General features: G+C 51.1%; 5 protein-coding genes across 5 annotated transcripts; 2 read left to right on the top strand and 3 right to left on the bottom strand.

Annotated features, from left to right (window-relative positions):
• Nucleotides 1-14: 14 nt before the first annotated feature.
• Nucleotides 15-2,023, bottom strand: TGAM01_v208000 (hypothetical protein; the record flags this gene model as incomplete). The annotated part of the gene is made up of 9 exons (XM_024550225.1): nucleotides 15-132; nucleotides 196-280; nucleotides 356-625; nucleotides 682-778; nucleotides 837-966; nucleotides 1,027-1,154; nucleotides 1,217-1,571; nucleotides 1,622-1,777; nucleotides 1,887-2,023. 9 exons carry the CDS (start codon nucleotides 2,021-2,023, stop codon nucleotides 15-17), a joined length of 1,476 nt encoding a protein of 491 aa, XP_024405056.1.
• A 1,527-nt stretch (nucleotides 2,024-3,550) lies between these two features.
• Nucleotides 3,551-5,567, top strand: TGAM01_v207999 (hypothetical protein; the record flags this gene model as incomplete). Its single annotated transcript, XM_018805732.1, has 6 exons — nucleotides 3,551-3,830; nucleotides 3,962-4,246; nucleotides 4,305-4,911; nucleotides 4,966-5,083; nucleotides 5,144-5,365; nucleotides 5,433-5,567. 6 exons carry the CDS (start codon nucleotides 3,551-3,553, stop codon nucleotides 5,565-5,567), a joined length of 1,647 nt encoding a protein of 548 aa, XP_018661155.1.
• A 345-nt stretch (nucleotides 5,568-5,912) lies between these two features.
• On the bottom strand, nucleotides 5,913-6,960 carry TGAM01_v207998 (hypothetical protein; the record flags this gene model as incomplete). Its single annotated transcript, XM_024550224.1, has 2 exons — nucleotides 5,913-6,617; nucleotides 6,787-6,960. The coding sequence occupies 2 exons, from the start codon at nucleotides 6,958-6,960 to the stop codon at nucleotides 5,913-5,915; spliced, it is 879 nt and encodes a 292-aa protein (XP_024405055.1).
• A 1,392-nt stretch (nucleotides 6,961-8,352) lies between these two features.
• TGAM01_v207997 (hypothetical protein) lies at nucleotides 8,353-10,966 on the bottom strand (the record flags this gene model as incomplete). Its single annotated transcript, XM_024550223.1, has 7 exons — nucleotides 8,353-9,029; nucleotides 9,083-9,156; nucleotides 9,218-9,297; nucleotides 9,367-9,505; nucleotides 9,567-10,088; nucleotides 10,184-10,729; nucleotides 10,797-10,966. The coding sequence occupies 7 exons, from the start codon at nucleotides 10,964-10,966 to the stop codon at nucleotides 8,353-8,355; spliced, it is 2,208 nt and encodes a 735-aa protein (XP_024405054.1).
• Nucleotides 10,967-14,237: 3,271 nt separating this feature from the next.
• On the top strand, nucleotides 14,238-16,471 carry TGAM01_v207996 (hypothetical protein; the record flags this gene model as incomplete). The annotated part of the gene is made up of 6 exons (XM_018805729.1): nucleotides 14,238-14,296; nucleotides 14,389-14,734; nucleotides 14,789-14,946; nucleotides 15,002-15,136; nucleotides 15,192-15,901; nucleotides 15,957-16,471. 6 exons carry the CDS (start codon nucleotides 14,238-14,240, stop codon nucleotides 16,469-16,471), a joined length of 1,923 nt encoding a protein of 640 aa, XP_018661152.1.
• Between the last annotated feature and the right edge of the window lie 1,994 nt (nucleotides 16,472-18,465).

Genomic DNA, 18,465 nt, shown 5'->3' with positions numbered 1-18,465 from the left:
AGAAAAGAGCATGCTTATAAAATCATTTTAAACTCGGGGTCACGATCATCGCCACAACCGGCATACTGGTCGTATTTACCAGCCTTCTTGTCCCTGTTAATCTTGGATAGCCAGAGGATGTTGATCAAAACACTATTTATCCGCAGTCAGCTTCAAGTACAAGTGAGATGAAAATTACAATTCGATCAAACTTACGCAAACCACGCATAACAGAGCAAGCCCAGGATAATGGAGTGTCCCTTGAGATAGACAGGCCCCTCTTTATTCGGATATACAAATGCTGTAAAGAATTCCCCTCATTAGCAAAATAGACAGATGTCGAGGAGAGTGTATCAGAATGAAGGGGAAGTCATACTCGCAACAAACCCTCCGCAATTCGCCACCGCCAGCTGCAAAGCCGACGTCGTCGCCCTCTTGTAATGTCCCGCCGAGTTGTTCGCGTTCCACACCAGCACGCACGGCACGGAGCTGTACATGCCCATGGCCATGAGGCACGTCATGCCGAAGCGGACACTGGCCGACTGGACATGGGCGATTGTGGCGTAGCCGGCGATGGAGACGGGGAGCATGATGAGCATGGGGAGGCCGCGGAGCTTGATGCGGTCCGAGATGAGGGCGACGGCAACTTGGTGACTTGTCAGCATTTGTGTTTTAGACGTGAGTTGTGATGGACAAACGCACCGGTAGTGGGAGTCGCCACGGCATATGGAATGACGGTCCAGAGCTGGACTTTGTTGGCATTGGTCGTAATCTGAAGAGCATTGACAATCGTAGGCAGCTTTGTCATGTTAGCAGCCATTAAACCAACCGCACAGAGGATTTGCTGAAAGCCTTACAAAAAGACCAAACGAGTACACGCCCGAGAGCATGGCAAAGTAGGCCGTCGAAGTAAGCCAGATCTGGACGTTGAAGATGCCGCGGCGGACCTCGGACCATTTGAAGGCTTCTTCTGCTTCGATTGTCGGGCTATAGTTGAGTTCAGTCAGTTTGAGTCTCTGTAACACGGATGATGTATGGGAGACGCACTTGAAGCGGCCGCCGTTGTCGTTTGCCAACCTCTCAGAAGCGAAATCTCGCTCCTCCGTCGTGAGGAACTTTGCGCTCGCAACGCCGTTTGGCAGCCAGATAAAGGCTATGATGCCAGAAATAACAGTCTTTCATAATTACAAGTCAGCCATCATCAATTCGCACTTCATCAGTCGACAGAAAAACTCACCAACAACCCTTCAACAATAAAAATCCACCTCCACCCCTCCAGCCCTCCCCGCGGCCCAATCGCCGACAGTCCCCTCGCCAAAAGGCCCCCAAACGCACCAGACAGCGACGCCGCCGTGTAAAAGATGCCGATGCGCAGGGCCAGCTCGCCGCGCGTGTACATGCTGGACAGGTACAGCACGATGCCCGGGAACAGGCCGCCCTCGGCGATGCCCAGCAGGGCGCGCACGGCGGCGAAGCTGCCAAAGGAGCGGATGAAGCCGAGGCACATGGTGATGATGCCCCAGGCGACGGCGAGGGAGGGCAGCCAGATGCGCGGGGAGAATTTCTTGAGGACGAGGTTGCTGGGGAGTTCGCTGCATGGTGTTAGTTGTTATTTGTCACTACAGCAAGGCAAAGAACGAACCAGGCAATGTAGGTGGCGTAAAAGACGGCGAGGCCCTGCGAGTACTGGTTGTCGGTGATGCCCACGTCGGACTCGAGGCCGAGGATCTTTGCGTTGCCGACGTTGGTCCTGTCCAGGAACGAGCAGAGGAGCAGAAGCGCCAGAATAGGCATGACTCTGTCGTTGTAGTAATCCCGGTTAGCATCAATTGATAATGGCAGCCAATCAAGGTAAAAGTATGCTATAACAACCAGCTTTCCGTTGAGAAGCTCGGGATCAATCATACCTAGTGTCTATCTTGAACAGAATCTTCCTCGCCAACGCCGCTGCATGCTGGCGCTCCAGCTCAGAGCCGACTCCATGCTCCAGCTCCAGCTCCTGCTGCTTCTCATCCTCAAACTTCGTCTCGTCAAGACGCGACATGGTCACCGCAGAGAACAATAGCAAAACAATTATTCAGGTACTCTCACCGCCCAGAGGGTTGTAATGTAAAGGGTAGAGGTACACCAGAGATTGAGGGTGACAACGCGGCAGAGGAGCTTCGGGCAGTTTTCCCCCGGATTGGATTGGATTGGATTGGCACTCTAATACAGTAATTACTGACTCGTCTCTTTTTTCTCCGCATCTGCCTTTTCGGTTTGTCCCCATTCTTTCTTTACCAGGGTATAGTCGGGGAGCACAGATTAAGCAGGCAGAGGATTCGAGTCTGGAGAGCAGGGCGGCGGTTCTATCTCTCCGCAACCGAGCACAAGGCCTGCCCCGCATGGACCCTTGTCGTCTGGTTGCAAAGATAGGAAAAAGGGAGGTTCGTCCATGTTTTGGATGTGAGTCGTTGGGGATGGGTGAAAGATGGGGTAATGCTGAGTGTAGATCTGGTGCTGGAATGTTGGGGTTAGTCGGGTGTAGCGTGCATATACTATGATGGACAGTTATAGTGATGAAAAGTATCAAGATATAGCTTTGTCCAAATAGTGCCTATATCCACCGTGATACCTACATACCGAAATACGCTCTAATACGCTCTCATCATCTACATGTCTTCTGGGATGACTTCAGGCTATATCAAGACGAGCTTATGTCATCTCACAGCGGGAGCTAGGCAGTTGAAAAGGTTGATGCCATTTTGCGGGGTCCCCTCGCTTTACTCCAGGGTAGCCAACAGCTAAGATCTCGTTCCTGTACGCCGCGGCCCGCATGCTGTGGTTGAGTCAGTGTATGCGGCATGCTTGTAAATACGGGGTACACATCTACACACACGTGGCGATTCCGGAATGTGAAGCGGCAGTTTGCTCTACCATGGGCCTGACATGAATATTCTGCTTTCCGCAGTTGGTGCAGAACTAGCACGCTATGACGTTCCAGCTGATCAACTTTGAATGCCCACAATAGAGCACAGCACGGCCAGCAAACACGGCATAGACAGCAAGCACAGCGCAAACAAACCCAATCTGGGTATGAGATCATCGCCACATACAACAGCATTGCGTGGCGCCCGATATATCTCCGTCTTTTCCAAATACTGCTGCGAACGCCCCCTGCACCACTTAATCTTGTTCTCCGCCAATAGGAACAGAGGCAAAAGCTCATTCTTCGCCCGGGTCATCGGTATACCCGCTCCACACTAAAACTTCCGGCCGGCCGGCCAACCGGCTAGGGCAGATTCCCGAACAAGTGCCGTTTTAGGACTTCAAGCTGTGGCAATGCCGAGAAGTTGATATAAAAGAATAGGGTACTCTTTAGTTTTATAAAAAAGTTGAATCGAATCATTTCTCTGTTTACTTTTTGCTCTCAAAGAACAACATTCTCTTTGTCCTCTTTTCTTCACTTTGCATGCTTTGTTGATTGAGACTGACAAGCTACTACAAAGCCCTGCATCTTCTCTCTCTACATCTCTAAATTAAACTTTTTTCTATCTTTTTTTTTTTATCCAGCCAAACACAGTACACAAAAATGGCAACGCTACTTCGACCAATCCATTCGAAACTGGCTCTCCCCAGAGCCTCTTCTGTCAGATCTTCCTTTCTCAACTCCGCTGCTGCTCAGTTTCGCCAAACCACAAGAGCCAGCCCGGCAAGAACACGATTCCTCTCGACGACGACGATTCGCCTATCGCAGGCGCAGCAAACGCGACCAAAGTCCAAAGTCTACGATAGTGCCGATGCCGCGGTGGCAGACATCCAGAGCGGATCTACGATTCTGAGTTCCGGATTCGGCTTGTGTGGTATTGCAGGTATGATAAGCCATCTCGTGATTTTTATTGTCTGGGTAGTCTGTCAACTTGCGACAAAAGGGGGACAAGAATGTTTAATAAGAGAAAAAAAAAAAAACAACGGTTAAATCATGAAGCTAACAAATTTTCAGAAACCCTTATTCAAGCCATCCACCGTCGAGGCCGCGAATCGCTACACTCGCTCACTGCCGTCTCCAACAATGCCGGTCTCGAAGGCCGCGGCGGCCTCTCCCATCTCACAGAGTCTGGCCAGTTAGACAGCTTGATTCTATCATATACGGGTGGTAACAAGGTGCTCGAAAAGGGATATCTCGATGGTAAATTGTCCGTTGAGCTGTGCCCGCAGGGTACTCTGGCCGAGCGCCTGAGAGCAGCCGGAGCAGGCATTCCCGCGTTTTACACGCCTACAGGAGCACGTACGTGACACGAATACTCTACATGGAAATGGTGGGCATAGGCTAACAACTTCAACAGACACCCTCCTCCAAGACGGCGACATCCCCGTCCGCATCAACCCCTCCGGCGGCGCCCCCCTCGAAAGCGGCAAGAAGCGCGAAATCCGCGACTTCAACGGCAAGCGATACCTCATGGAAACGGCCCTCCCCGGCGACGTCGCCATCATCCGCGCCTGGAAGGCCGACACCACCGGCAACTGTGTCTTCCGCCGCACCACCCGCGCCTTCGGCCCGCTCATGGCAAAGGCCGCCCGGCTGACGATTGTCGAGGCCGAGAACATTGTGCCCGTCGGCGAGATCGACCCCGACGACGTACATCTGCCGGGCATTTTTGTGGATAGAGTCGTCAAGGCGACGGTGGAGAAGGAGGTCGAGAGTCTGGTGCTCCGGGAGGCTGAATCCGAGGTCAAGGCCGAGGACGCAAAGGGCAATGCCGGGCTGAAGCGCAAGCAGCGGATCGCAAAGCGGGCGTCTGATGAGCTGAAGGAGGGATACTACGTCAACTTGGGCGTGGGCATCCCGACGATGGCGGCGTGTTTTGTGCCCAAGGAGAGGACGGTGTGGCTGCAGAGCGAGAATGGCCTTTTGGGCATGGGGCCGCATCCCACGCTGGAGGAAGTCGATGCGTAAGTTTTCTTTGTCATGGGCTTGTAAGATTTGAAGCTGACCCTGAGTGATAGCGATCTTGTCAACGCCGGCAAACAGACCGTCACTTTTGTCCCCGGCGCCTCGACCTTTGATTCTTCAGAGTCCTTTGGCATGATCCGCGGCGGCCATGTCGACGTCTCCATCCTGGGTGTAAGCATTTTACTCTATACGCTATTCCCAATCTCTTCAAAGCTAACATGACTTCCTCAGGCCCTTCAAGTCAGCGCGGGAGGCGATCTCGCCAACTTCATGATCCCCGGCAAGCTCTTCAAGGGCATGGGCGGCGCAATGGACCTGGTGGCCAACCCCGAAAACACAAAGGTCATTGTCGCGACGGAGCACGTGGCCAAGGACGGCTCGTCCAAGATTGTGCAAAAGTGCAGCTTGCCGCTGACGGGCGCTCGATGCGTGAGCACCATTATCACAGACTTGGTATTTAAACCCCCTTATACACTCCCCCCCTTTTAAAGATCGAGCACTAACTTTTGCTTCTTAATAGTGCGTCTTCCAGGTAGACCGCGTGCAGGGCACCCTGAAGCTCACTGAGCTTGCTCCGGGCGTTACTGTCGAGGAGGTCAGGAGCAAGACCGATGCGGCGTTTACGGTAGCGGATGATATCATCACCATGGCATAAGAACTATAGATGTAGATTTTGTTGGTCTTTAGAAAGAGGAGGAATGAGATACCCACACGGGAAACATTACCAATTAAATGGAGTTTTCAAGGTTACGATCAACAACAAGATCAGAGAGCATTTGGATGGATATAATTGGTTTACTTGTAGTTCTTTTAGGTTATTCATTCTTAGCGTTGGATGCTTAGGACAAGGGCATTTATTTAGCATTGGCATAATTGGATATGGATGCACATGAGGCTGCATTCCCGGTTATGCATATAATCTTTTCATATTACAGTTTACGGCTCATCTATAAGACCAACATTATTCAAAATGTACATCTCATCATCATCATCATCATCATCACAGCTTCGCTCCAAAATTGCTCCCCCCCAGCCCATCCACAATCCTATCCACAGCCTTCAACATCCACTCCCCCCCCTCATCCCCCGCCAACCACCTCACGCCCTCCTCACTCTCCCTCTCCTCTTTTACGCCCTCAACCTCCAAATCATCCCGAAACGTCCCGTCATCAACCGCCTTCCTCAGCCCAAACACATGAGACAGCACTTGCGGCCCAACGCCCGTCTGCGCCCTCAAGCTCGCTACCGCCACCAAGCTCGTCATGACCCTCCCCAGGCCTCTCTTCGTCTGTCCCCCTTCCGGATCAGACAGTAACGGCCCGTAATGGCAGTTTAGAATCACCACGGGTAAATCAGGATGCGATACGCCCAGCTTATCAACCAACTTGTCTTCAAACGGCGCGTAAATAGAATCCCACAAGCCTCTGCCCCGGGCCTTCACGCTCTCAACGTTCTCTGCTGTTAGTGTCCGCGATGACTCCCTGCCTAATGCCGCAGTGATATGCTCGGGAAGAGACGCGTGAAAGGCATTAAGGCAGTTGATTGTGCGCGGGATGCCGTTGAAGGAGATGCACTTGAGGCCGACTTCGCGGATGAATTCTGCAGTGCGCACCTCGGCTGTTGAAGAGCCTCCTCGCTCGGCGGTGGCGACGCCGTGCAGGATGGAGAGCGCGTCGGGTGAGTTGAGTGTGAACGTAGCAGCGGCCTATCTTTTGATTAGTTGCTTCCATTATCCCCCCCCTGACATTGTCATCAATCTGTTGAAGAAAGGGCTTATAACATCCTCATAACATATTTCATCAAACGAAGCCCAAGAATTAAGGCAATCAACCTTCCACAGGTTCCAAGCGCACAGCAGATATAAAACTACTCACCGAAATCGCCAGCCACGCCCTCGCCCCAACGCCCTTCCCCCTCGCCTCCCGCGCAATCCCCCGAAACACCTCCCCCATCACCGCCGACGCAGCGCCCTTTGCGACCCTGCACGGCCCCGGCCTCGCAAACGGCGCGTTGATGAGCGCTTTGAGTCCTGGTGAGAGTTTCGACATGTTGCGCCGTCTGCGTCGCTTGTCGGCTGATGTAGATGAAGATGTAGATGAAGAAAACGAGGCTGTTGTTGAAGTTGAGCTTAGTGGCTGTCGTTGTGGTTGTTGATCCCGCTCAGCGCGCAAATGCTTAACTTCTCCCGTCATAACTCCAAACACACCCTTTCTATATATATATATGAGCCCTCTCTTTTAAGCTTCAGTGCTCAATTAGATATGACATAATACCGGCATACTGAAACCAAAAGACAGAGAGAATAGGTAAGAAAACGGGGTTCTATGCCGAAACCCACATTTCTGGACCCCGGTTGCCGTTCGGCCGGGCCTCGGCTATACATGGCGCCGGGGAGAAACAACATCGCTAATAAATATCATAGAAGCTGTTCTTCTTTAACGAAACGTATAATATATCTATATTAATATCTCTGTAATGTTATGAACAAGATATCGCAAAGGATAGCAATACAGACTTGCATCCAACTTTAACTGAGAGCCCTGCGCACAATACTACACAGTGTATATCTCAGGTGTTTAAATGGTGTGCAACATGTAGAGGAACCATCCGAGCAGATAGTTACAACATCAAAGCATTATCAATCATTAAATACCCTCAAGACATAGTAAAAGACAATAAATCTCACCATGATACAATCACCCACACCCTCCCCTCCAAGCACACCCTCTTCCCACATCCCGTCGAAAAAAAAAGTCTCCGAAGCCATATAACCCGAAAGGCGGAGTCCACATCTGAATGCCGGCTACATCTGAGCACCGACTCCGCCCTCACCCTTGCAAATCCAGAAAAGAAATACCACCATACATACAGACCATTTAGACTAGATAGCAAACAGTACAAGTAAGAGCGGGACTATTGAAAACCGAAATCAGCCCGTCCGGAGGAAAAGGGAGAGGGAGGGTGGTATTGCATCTGAGGCTCGGACAGATGCCGCCAAGCACATGCAAAATTGCCTGCTTTTTTTTCTTCTTGGCATAATCAACAGGGAAAATAGAAAATCATACGATTCTGCTTCGTTGGATGAGAATGTTTGATGCGAGCCAATCGTTAGTTTTCACGTCGTAATTCATGCGTCTGTTGTACTCTCTTAGTGTATATACAATACGCCCGTGAGCCGGGCAATAATATGCGTGAAGCTTAAACAAGACTAATAAAGCTGTAAGCACCTCTAGCAACTTTTCCCCACACTTTTGGTTGGTTTTCTGATACGACCACCATCCATGTGCCACTCTTAAATCGTCCTCCAGCCGTCTCTAATCATAACCAAGTTGAAACCGGTAACCATCTTTTAGCACTCGCTGATAACCCAAAAACGAGAGAACCCCTCTCCATATATGCCTTCATATCCAAAAGTCGCCAAATTCCCAATGCATTCTCTCTTAGTTCGCGTTGAAAGCTGGCCAGTTCAGCCAGTCAAAATTGTTCATGTCTTCCCATGACATACCGCCGCCAAACGATGGCTCAAACACGTTGCCGGGCTGGTTCAACACCTGTGTTATCTGGTCATCCGACATTGTTGAAAATTGCACCATATCCGGCCACAACACTTGTTGGTCCATAAAGCTACTTGGTGGTGCCGGTGGCGTTTCTTGCATTGGTTCCGTTGATGAAGGCGTTGTCCGTCTTGGCTTTGGTGGTCGGTTGGGTTTTGGTGGACCTGATGTTTGTAGTAGGTGCTGAAGATGTTTCCCGTACAACACTGAAAGTCCGTTTCTATGCGGAGTGATTGTCCCAATCCGCTCCAGTACACCGGTGGCCTCTTCAATCAACCTTCTGATGCTTGGTGCAAGCCCAGAGCCATCTGGGGCATACGAGCTGATATTCAAAGCAAAGCAAGCCGCAAATGAAATCATTATGGCGGTGTTATTGGGCATCGACTGCAGCTGCGACTCTCCCTGAATCGCTGCTCTCATCACGTTCAGGGCTGCCGACAGTCCGGCCGTTCGGAAGAATATACGAACCTCGACTGGTGCTGTTGGGTGGTTGATGATGCGCCCATACGTCGAAAGGCGAGTGTGTGCAAAGAGAATCTCGACATATGGGGGCAGGCGACGCTCTATGATTGAATAAGTAAGCTTTCTTCTCACTCTCAACTCTTAGATGGCTTACCAGGACCCAGGCCAATCATCAGACCCCATTCTGCGAGCCACTGATCGAAAAATCGCTCGATAGATCCTTGTATCCTAGGCAACGTGTTAGAGATTCAACAATACGATATTAACAAACGAGAAACGAAAGACGTACGACCGAGCCACCAGCGACCCATCACTGTTACTAGTCTGCGAGCCATCGCAAAGCGCACGAACCGTATTAAAGAGAGAATCCTGCCATATACATATATCAATGAATTGAGCTTCGAAGGGGGAAACAATTTGAAACCAGTATTGCCTTACCAAATCTCTTCGTACCGCGGCCATGGATGCCACGGGGCCATCCTGCTCATCTGCCAGAGGGGACCGGTGCCAGGTATCGACATCCTTGATGTTTCTGGTGATGGGAATCATGAATGGCCTACCGCGAGCCAAAGACATTCTAAGAATCCATGTTAAAGGAGGCCATTATTCAAGATGACCAAATTTCAAACCGCACTTACCCTCTCTCGACGACAAACAGAGAAATATAACATCTTTCTCGGGCTCGCAGCAATAATTGGCCTTGTTCTGACCACGGGTCTACGTCTGGAAATCCATCGATGGCGAGGGCAGCTCGCGGATCCAAGCATTCTCCTCTCGACACATTCGTTGACCCCGACTCTAGGGCGTCCCTGGGCATCAATGTTTTGTGAAGAGAGAGATCGAATGCAATGGTTGTCGCTATCGAGATGTATATGCAAGTCTCATCATCCATGGTGTGGTCTCCCGGAAATATCCATGGTATGTGGGTCATAAACGCCAAGACGATCTCTACGGACTTGTACTTGTCGTTGATCACCTTTTGAGCCAGCAACTTGACATGATTAAACAGCCTTTTGGATAAGGGGCCTGCAGTAGGCATAAAGAGCGTAGACGCGGCCATGACCGTTGTAAAAAGAAATGCAGATCGGCTGCGCGTATAAGCCGCTGTGTGGACTCGAGGAGAGAGCCCCCATCTCGTGTGTACGAGCTTTGAATAGTAACTGCGTATCATCATGAGCCCAACCGTTGATTCTTCATTTTCGTTTTCATCTTCTCCTTTCATATGCTTTAATGGGAGGGAACAGAGTTGTCTTACTAGTCAAACAATGACTCAGCCTCGTCCATGGTGACGAGACCGAGGTCGACGGGGTCAAGGTCCTCGCCAACGTCGAGCTTCACCTTGGTCTGTGAGAAGAACCGCTCGACTCTAGCAGACTCGGGGTCCTTCTTGGACGAGGATGAGTCATGCTGCGGATTCTGAGGCGAGTCCCGACGGCTACGACGACCACTGGACGGACGGAAGTAGGACGCGCGCGCCAGCAGCTGCAGAGGGTTCTCGGCGTCGTCAATGGCCAGGCTCTCCTCGGTGCGCTGCACAAAATCGGCCATGGACCGCTGGCCGGCGCTGTCGTTCTCGTCGTCGTCCTCACTCGAGGTCAAGCCGGCCTCGTCCTGCGTGTTGCTCTGCGAGCCTTGCCTCGACGAGTGCTCAGTCGCATCTTCACTAGCGTCTACGTCATCCAGCAGCTGTCTCAGATTGGCCACGAGGTTTCTGTCCTGGGCCCCTCGCGGCTCTCCTGACTTGACACGCTTCACGGCCTGCTCGATCTGATACAGCGCCTTGTCGATGCCCACACGCTTGCTTTACTGCTGGTCAGCACATCTGTCACGGCCTGTATGATAGAATCATGGTTGGTTTGGGAGCTTGCTTTTTAATGCCCTTTTGCCTGCCGGGATGGAACTCTGGGCGAATACACTCGCAGTTCAGGTGGATGCAGCGTCTACACTTTGCCTCGTAGGGCATCCAATCACACTTGATCTTGCTGCGCCTGCAGACCAGACATGCGGCCTGTTTCGGACGGGGCGGTTGCTCGGCCATGGTGCCCTACAGCCTCGCTGCAGTTTGGAGCAAGTCTGGATCGCGTCGAGTCGCGCACTAAGATAGTCACTTTTAGAAAAGAATTGGACGAGTTTGAGGAGGCAGCTGATGCTCGTTGTCGAGGAGCGGCAGGGTTGATAGCATGCGAAGAAGGAGGCGCCGTTCACAGTGCAGCGCTGTCTACTTGCACGGAATTAGGAATGGCCTAAGCCGTGCTCTCCGGCGCTGTCATCCGAGTTGAGCACCACACAGTCTTGGGAAACGCGGCTCAGATGCAGCCTTGCCGAACGCCGAATGCCGGCCCGCCAGCCCATCATCAGGCGTACTGTATAACTGGCACTGTCGAGATATCTTGACAGCAGCCAATCTCTGGGCACGTTGAAGACAGATTCGACAAGGAGCCGTGGCGCCATGGTTACACTCTCACTCACTCATCTTCGTTTGTTGCCGGTGTCCCGACACGACTGCGTCGCAACCCAGAAGTTCTTGTCCGACCTGCCTTGGAGAGACATGCCCGTCGACGATGTTCATGGTCTAGGACCAGCGAGGAATCTAAACTCTGTCACAAGTCGTGTCTTGACCAGATACGATGTCGATTAGGATTCGGACAGCGAGAGATTCGAGGCCGCTGCTCCGTCAGAATGCACGCAATAGGATGTTTAGTCAGAAGCCGGAAGCCGGGTTGCTAAAATTATCGCCGCCTCTCTGGCGATGCTTTCCACATCTGTACTAGCCACAGCGAATTAGCCTGTGCCTTGCCGCTTCTGCGTCGAATCGTCCAGTCAGGTCGCTCCGAGACCGCACCATGCATATTGGAACAGGATCTTGTTTTGCCTCAATGACGAAATCAGGCTTTGCAAAGAGAATGAAGTTTCCTTTTCAGCTTCAACCCCTTGCTGCGCGCCACTGTTCACCGGACGCTTACTGTCTCACATCGGAGAGCTTGGCCAGTGGGAGTCTCTCCGCAAAAGACTTTAATCCCGCGGGGAGAGTGGATGCGGCGGGTGCGATTCAGTTTCTGGATGATTGAATCAGCCTTTTCCAAAGCAACAACTTCATGGCGCGACCAAGGAGGTAAATTATGCTGTACCATTTTGAGACGCTATTCCGAGATCAGGTGAGTGAGCGATGTCTCCGTATATGAGTACCTAATAGGGAGCAGAGTGGATAAAAACCTAGCAAGCGCCGATTTCGATTACTTAATCAAGAATCAAGCATCCAGCACCCGGATGCCAATTCCTTCCAGATTGTCGATCGCTGCAACAGGCCTGAAAGCCCAAATAAGCTCAGCAGACGAGGCTGCAATAAGCAATTCATCGCCTAGCTTGGCTTGGAGGACGAGGCGGTTCAAATACTAGCGGTGGAAGCCGTTGTCTGACATGTCGCCCTCTTGGCTCTTCAGAATCGGCATGCCCGCCAACCGGTATAGGAAAATTGGCGTGGCAGATTTCGGACTAGCCCGTCCAATGGAGATGGCATGGAGAAGATGGAGAAGCTGGAGAGACGAAGCCACATGGCGTCCGAGACTGCCCGCTTTTCTCCATCTTGTCATCTTGTTAAACTGCTGCCTGGCTACCGGTCGTTTGAGTTACCCATAGTCGCGGTAGTCTGTGGTAGCGGTGCTGCTAGCTATTAGTCGTGATATTATCATGCAGTAATTCCATATAGCGATTTGCCCTGATTTCTCAGCGGCCTCGTACGGGCGTCAAACGAGTCGCAGCCAACGCAAGGGGTCGGATCTGCCCATCCCTTCAACCTGCGTCCTGAATATGCGGCCACACGTAGGATGGAAAACAGGCGAGCACAGCGGTCTGTGGGTTGCAAGTGACACCCTCTGCGCGCTAGCTCGAGTTGGCTTACACGGGCTTCTGCTTGATGACGAACGGCGAGGAGCTGGTGAGGGCATCACCGGCAGACATGCCCGCATTCGGGTGTCGGGCCTGGTCTCGAGACGAGTCGCTAACCGGTGACAAGGCATGGATTCACTCGCATCGTTTTGCCAGCTCTCACCAGCGCATCTCCACCGGTGAAGCCTCGACGAATGGCCACAGCCCAGACCAGGGGACTAGTCCTCGTAGTTGAGCAATGCCCGAGTCAAAGCTCTGTCCGACATTATGTACTCTGCTCAACTCAATGAGACGAGGCCCACCCAGAAACGCCTGGTCTCTGCAAGGGGAAACGACGAGGGAAAATTCGCTCCACCATGAGTAAGAAAAAAATCAGAAATCAGGACTCTCTCCGCACCCGCATGAAGCCGTACATATGCACAGCGCAGCTCTTCTCCAAATCCGGCCGCTGTCTTGCACATCTTTGCAGAGAACGAACACGCTTGCATGGCCTTACCAACACCCAGGATGTTAGTATTTATTTAGCATTGACAGCAGCAACACGCAGCACACAGCACACAACACCAAATCTGCGCTTCACCGCGACTCTGCGCAACAACGGCTGCTTCTGTTTATTCTTCCAGAACCCACAGCTATTGTTGTTCTCGACGCCACCGGCCAGAAACAAGCTCACGCTATGCTAGCCCGTGGCCCCTGCCAGAGTTTTTATTCTGCTGCCTGGAGCTAACCGCAAGTGACGGCCTGGGCTGCTCCCAAGCGCCTTCCCATTCGACGCCTCGTGTGCGCTTTGCCCCTTCCTGGACCTTCGTGGCCGTGTGGCGGCATCAAAACCCTCCGCAAGTACCTGCCGCTGCGGTCATTGGCGCTATCGAGGTACTTGGCACGGCGATCTGGGGCTAACGGCACATGCCCAACTGCCGCCGCGAGCTGCAGCAATTCTGGCGATGGCCTCGTTAAGGCGCTGCCATGCGCCGCTGTCGCGCCCCGGCCACAGTGACTCGCCGCCGTGTACCGCTGGCCCTCCACACGAATGATCAGGTGCAGGGGAGGCCACAGCCGAAGCCCCCAACCCTCTCCACAGCCTGAGCAGCAACCCCAACTTCATCCGCCAGAGATCCCCCATGGGATGGCCTGTCCAAGCTGGGGCCCCTCAGATTTTTTTTGCAGGCCCGCCATGGGGAGATTTGGGGTTGTCGATTGCTGATCCGGCCGCCTCCTGTGCGACGTGATGGTGTATATAAGACGGCCGTCCACCCTCGATGAAACCCTCCGAGTACCTTATGCAGGGCACAGCCGGGCTTCTACGTGGTTCACATTGATAAACAGCTGGCAGAGCCTCTGATTCTCAGACTTGTTTATTGTCTCTGTCTTGTTTCATTCCATTGTCTCAGAGTGTGAATCAGTGGCCTCGTGGCTCCGACACAATGGGTGTAGACGACAAGATCGCCGCCGAGGTGGCCTACCCCGAGCACGATGAGAAGATGTAAGTCATCTTAGCCCCTAATACATGACACTATGTGTGTCTTGCCTTTTATATACACAGCGGTAATACTAATACGCTTCCGTCTTATATAGGGTCCGAGACTCGTCTCAGGACGCTGGCAACAAGCTTGCTGCCCTGACCGAGAACCTTGAGGGCGAGATCCGAAACCCGCTCAAGGGCATCCCCCAGCACACCCTCTTCGCCAATGTCGAGGACTTCCAGAGAACAAAGGGCCTGCCCAGCGACATTCTCCCTCTGCTCCAGAAGGGCGCCCTCGTGGCACAGAACCCGGCTGCTTTTGAGAGCATCAATGAGCTGGATGAGGACGAGAAGCGAGCTCTGAGGGAGGAGGCCACACACCGATGGAAGCACCCATGGTCACTCTACTATACCATCGGCCTGAGCTCCATTGCCGCAGCCATTCAGGGCTGGGATCAAGTACGTGTTATGCCTCAGCGATGCGTATCTCCTTTCCACTAACGACTTTTGCAGACTGGATCAAACGGTGCCAACTTGTCCTTCCCCCAAGCTCTCGGTATTCCAGACAACGTGCCACTCTGCGGACCTGACGCCAACGCTGGTACCTGTGCTAGAAACAGCTGGCTGATTGGTTTGGTCAACTCACTGCCATACATCACCATCTGCCTTTTGTAAGTTGGCTGCTTGTCTGTTATGCAAAAGAAAGCAATACTAACAATGTATCAGCGCCGGATGGATCGCTGATCCTCTCAACGACTGGCTCGGCCGTCGTGGCACAATCTTCCTGGGCGCCATCTTCTCTCTATTCGCCCCCTTTGGTATGGCCGTTTCCCAGACCTGGGGACAGCTTGCTGCCTGTCGGTAAGTAAACATGCCAGCCCATCAATTTTGAATTCAGCTGCTAAATGTCTACTAGTGTGCTTCTCGGTATCGGTATGGGCCTGAAAGAAGTGACTGTTCCTGTTTACGCTGCTGAGAACGCTCCTGCCGCTATTCGAGGTGGTCTTGTCATGTCTTGGCAAATCTGGACTGCTTTTGGCATCTTCTTGGGAACATGTGCCAACCTTGCTGTCGGTAAGGTCGGTGATATCGCCTGGCGCCTCCAGCTTGGCTCTGCCTTCATCCCTGCAGTTCCCTTGGTCATTGGTACTTTCCTTTGCCCTGAAAGTCCCCGTTGGTACATGAAGAAGGGAAAGCACCTGAAGGCTTGGAAATCACTGCTGCGACTTAGAAACTCTCCCCTTCAAGCCGCTAGAGATCTCTACTACATCCAGTGCATCTTGGATCAGGAGGAACTCCTTGTCGAGCAAGCCGGCCTCACAAAGACCAACAACATCATCACTCGCTTCATTGAGCTCTTCTCTATTCCTCGTATCAGGCGCGCCACTTGGGCTTCCGGTATTGTCATGATTGCTCAGCAGATGTGCGGTATCAACATCATCTCCTTCTACTCCAGCACCATCTTCAGACAGAGCGGAATTTCCGACTACACTGCTCTGTGGGCCAGTTGGGGCTTTGGCTTGATTAACTTTTTGTTCGCTTGGCCTGCCGTGTGGACCATCGATACCTTTGGTCGACGAGCCCTTCTTCTCTTCACCTTCCCCAACATGTTCTGGACTCTTCTCAGTAAGTTATTGCGCCAACCAACGTATTATAACGCTCCAGCTAACCACGTCTGCAGCTGCTGGTCTTTGCTACCTCATTCAGTCTGATGTTGAGAACAGCACGGCCCGAATTGGAGCTGTCGCAACCTTTGTCTACCTGTTCGACGCCTTCTATTCTCCCGGAGAAGGTCCCGTCCCCTTCATGTACTCTGCTGAGGTCTTCCCGCTGTCTCATCGTGAGATTGGCATGTCTTGGGCTGTCGCTACCAACAACTTCTGGGCCTCTATCCTTTCTCTTACCTTCCCACGCATGTTGGCTGCCATGTCAGCCCCCGGAGCGTTTGGCTTCTACGCTGGTCTTAACATTGTCGCCTTGATTCTCATCTTCCTCTTTGTTCCCGAGACTAAGCAGAAGACGCTCGAGGAACTCGACTATGTCTTTAGCGTCTCAAACCGCCGCCACGCCCAATACCAGCTCACCGAGGTGCTTCCATGGTGGATCAAGAGATACATCCTCTTGCAGAAGAATGGTCCTTGCCCTGAGCTTTATCACGACCAGAACAAGGCCCAGGCTGATGCCGGCAGAGCCTAATCTCCAGATGTAAATAATATTAACGTTGGGATGATGGTTGGAGATGGGTTTATAAGATACCACTTTTTTGTATTTAAAATTATGTGCTACAGCGATTGGGGATTCATGTCATGAATTCCCCGATGTAGTTATAATCAATGATGAATGAGAATCAATCATAAACTTTACAAGCTGTCACTCCTCTCTGCCTCTTGGAATAGATTGATGGTTAAATGAGTCCTTGTCTGTTTCAGACTATGCCTTGAATTTGCCGAAGTATTGCTTTAACTCTCAAAAGCTAGATTATCACTCCAAGGGGAAGTTGTCTACCAAGAGGACGGGACTGGTTTATGTATACCTGAAAAGAATTATCACATGCTTTATCACTTGCCTCAATAGAAATGAAAAGTACCCCAGAGACTCAAAGCATGAATGCAAAGAGGACGAGGCAGTATGTTCTCAGAAAGGTATACAAATTTATAGAGTATGATAGTATTGCTCGTATACCGAAACATTCCGTTTCCCACCTACCGCTTCTACTTTACTATATCTGACGACTTACACAAGGATTTGAGTTGTAAATAAGCAGCTATAACTGCATTGAGAATAGAAGTAAGCATACTTGAGATTTTCTTCTCGTCTACTCAGACCCTCAAGTTCTAGCATCAATAAAGCCGAAGATTGATGGGGCCTCAACGAGCCCTACGCGGCAAAGCCTCGTTGAGCATGCACGAGGGCATTGTAATGGCGTTTTTATATCCATATTGTTATATTGTATCGTTAAGTTTGTTTCTGACACTGGTGTTGGTGATATAAGTTTGTCAGATGGTATCGTCTGAAAAGTTGGTATACCGTTATCCGGACGTTTGTGAATTGTGTAAATATAGAGCCCTGGAAGTGGTTTAGGAACATGTGGCTTTACATCTATCGGTCTGCTTCATTTCCAAACTCGTCTTTGCGTAGGTGGCTAGGAAGATTAAGGAACCTGTGCTCTGATGTGAGGAGAGCGAGGATCGAGCGCTTGTGTTTTGTGTTTCAGTTTTACTTGTGAGTATGTGGCTATGAGTTAAGTTTCACACTGTTGCAGACAAGAACGTTATTATGAGGTGATGGTTATTCTTTAGTAATTCGAATCAAACTGTCTGGACTGTTTCGAAACAGTCCTAGGAGAGACACAACTGCGTTTCCCACGATAGCCAAACGATGAATGTTTCCCTGTTCAAAGTTTCCACCTCATTGACATGCCTTGCAAAATAAGTCCTGCAGCTACAATGGAACAGGCAAGTCCCCTTTAATTTTATTATTTCACTCTCGAAAGCTTTAAGCGGGCATCATTAATGTAGATCCACTCTAGAAGCCTCGTTCACAGTAAATTAATCATGCTCATTGCCGTTATTGTTGCTTTGAGATGAGAAAAAGAGCACGTTTCTAGCATCCGCCGTCTCGCAACTTGAAGCAATGGCTTGATTGAACTATCAGCGAGCGTAGCCAGGCAGAAAGCTCAGATCTAGCCAAGCCTATTTGTCGCGCAACCCAGCACTGGTCTTCACAGTTCATATAGCCTCCGCATCCAGTGATTGCAATACATGCAACAGTGATAATGTAAATGAACCTGATCTTTTTTTCTCTTTTCCAAACAATTTTCTAATTGACCTTTGATGCTGAGAGCGACCTCACTCTGCTGAGTTCCTCGCTAAATTCGTGTAAGGCATCAGTAAGTCTTGGTAAAGCAGGTATCATGCTCGACATGCTATCGTGCTCGTCTCTTATGCCAACACTCGTTTATTCCAGACTAAACGTCGTATGTAGCTGTATCAGCCAGTGTGACAGAAGCAAAGTTCTTAAAGTCTATCTCAGACTTCCACTATAGATGCCCGGCACACTATAAGCTTCGATATCTCGTCACTAGAGAATTTAATTATCTCTAATATTCGTATCCAGAATTCGCTGCTACTCTTTTAAAATGCCACGAGAGATAGTCAGCTTGATTTTTTGCCTTGAACATCACTTAAGCT

Source organism: Trichoderma gamsii (genome assembly GCF_001481775.2).
Source record: "Trichoderma gamsii strain T6085 chromosome Unknown Scaffold_31.2, whole genome shotgun sequence".
Lineage (NCBI taxonomy): Eukaryota > Fungi > Ascomycota > Sordariomycetes > Hypocreales > Hypocreaceae > Trichoderma > Trichoderma gamsii.
This window is presented reverse-complemented; position numbering and strand designations above follow the sequence as displayed.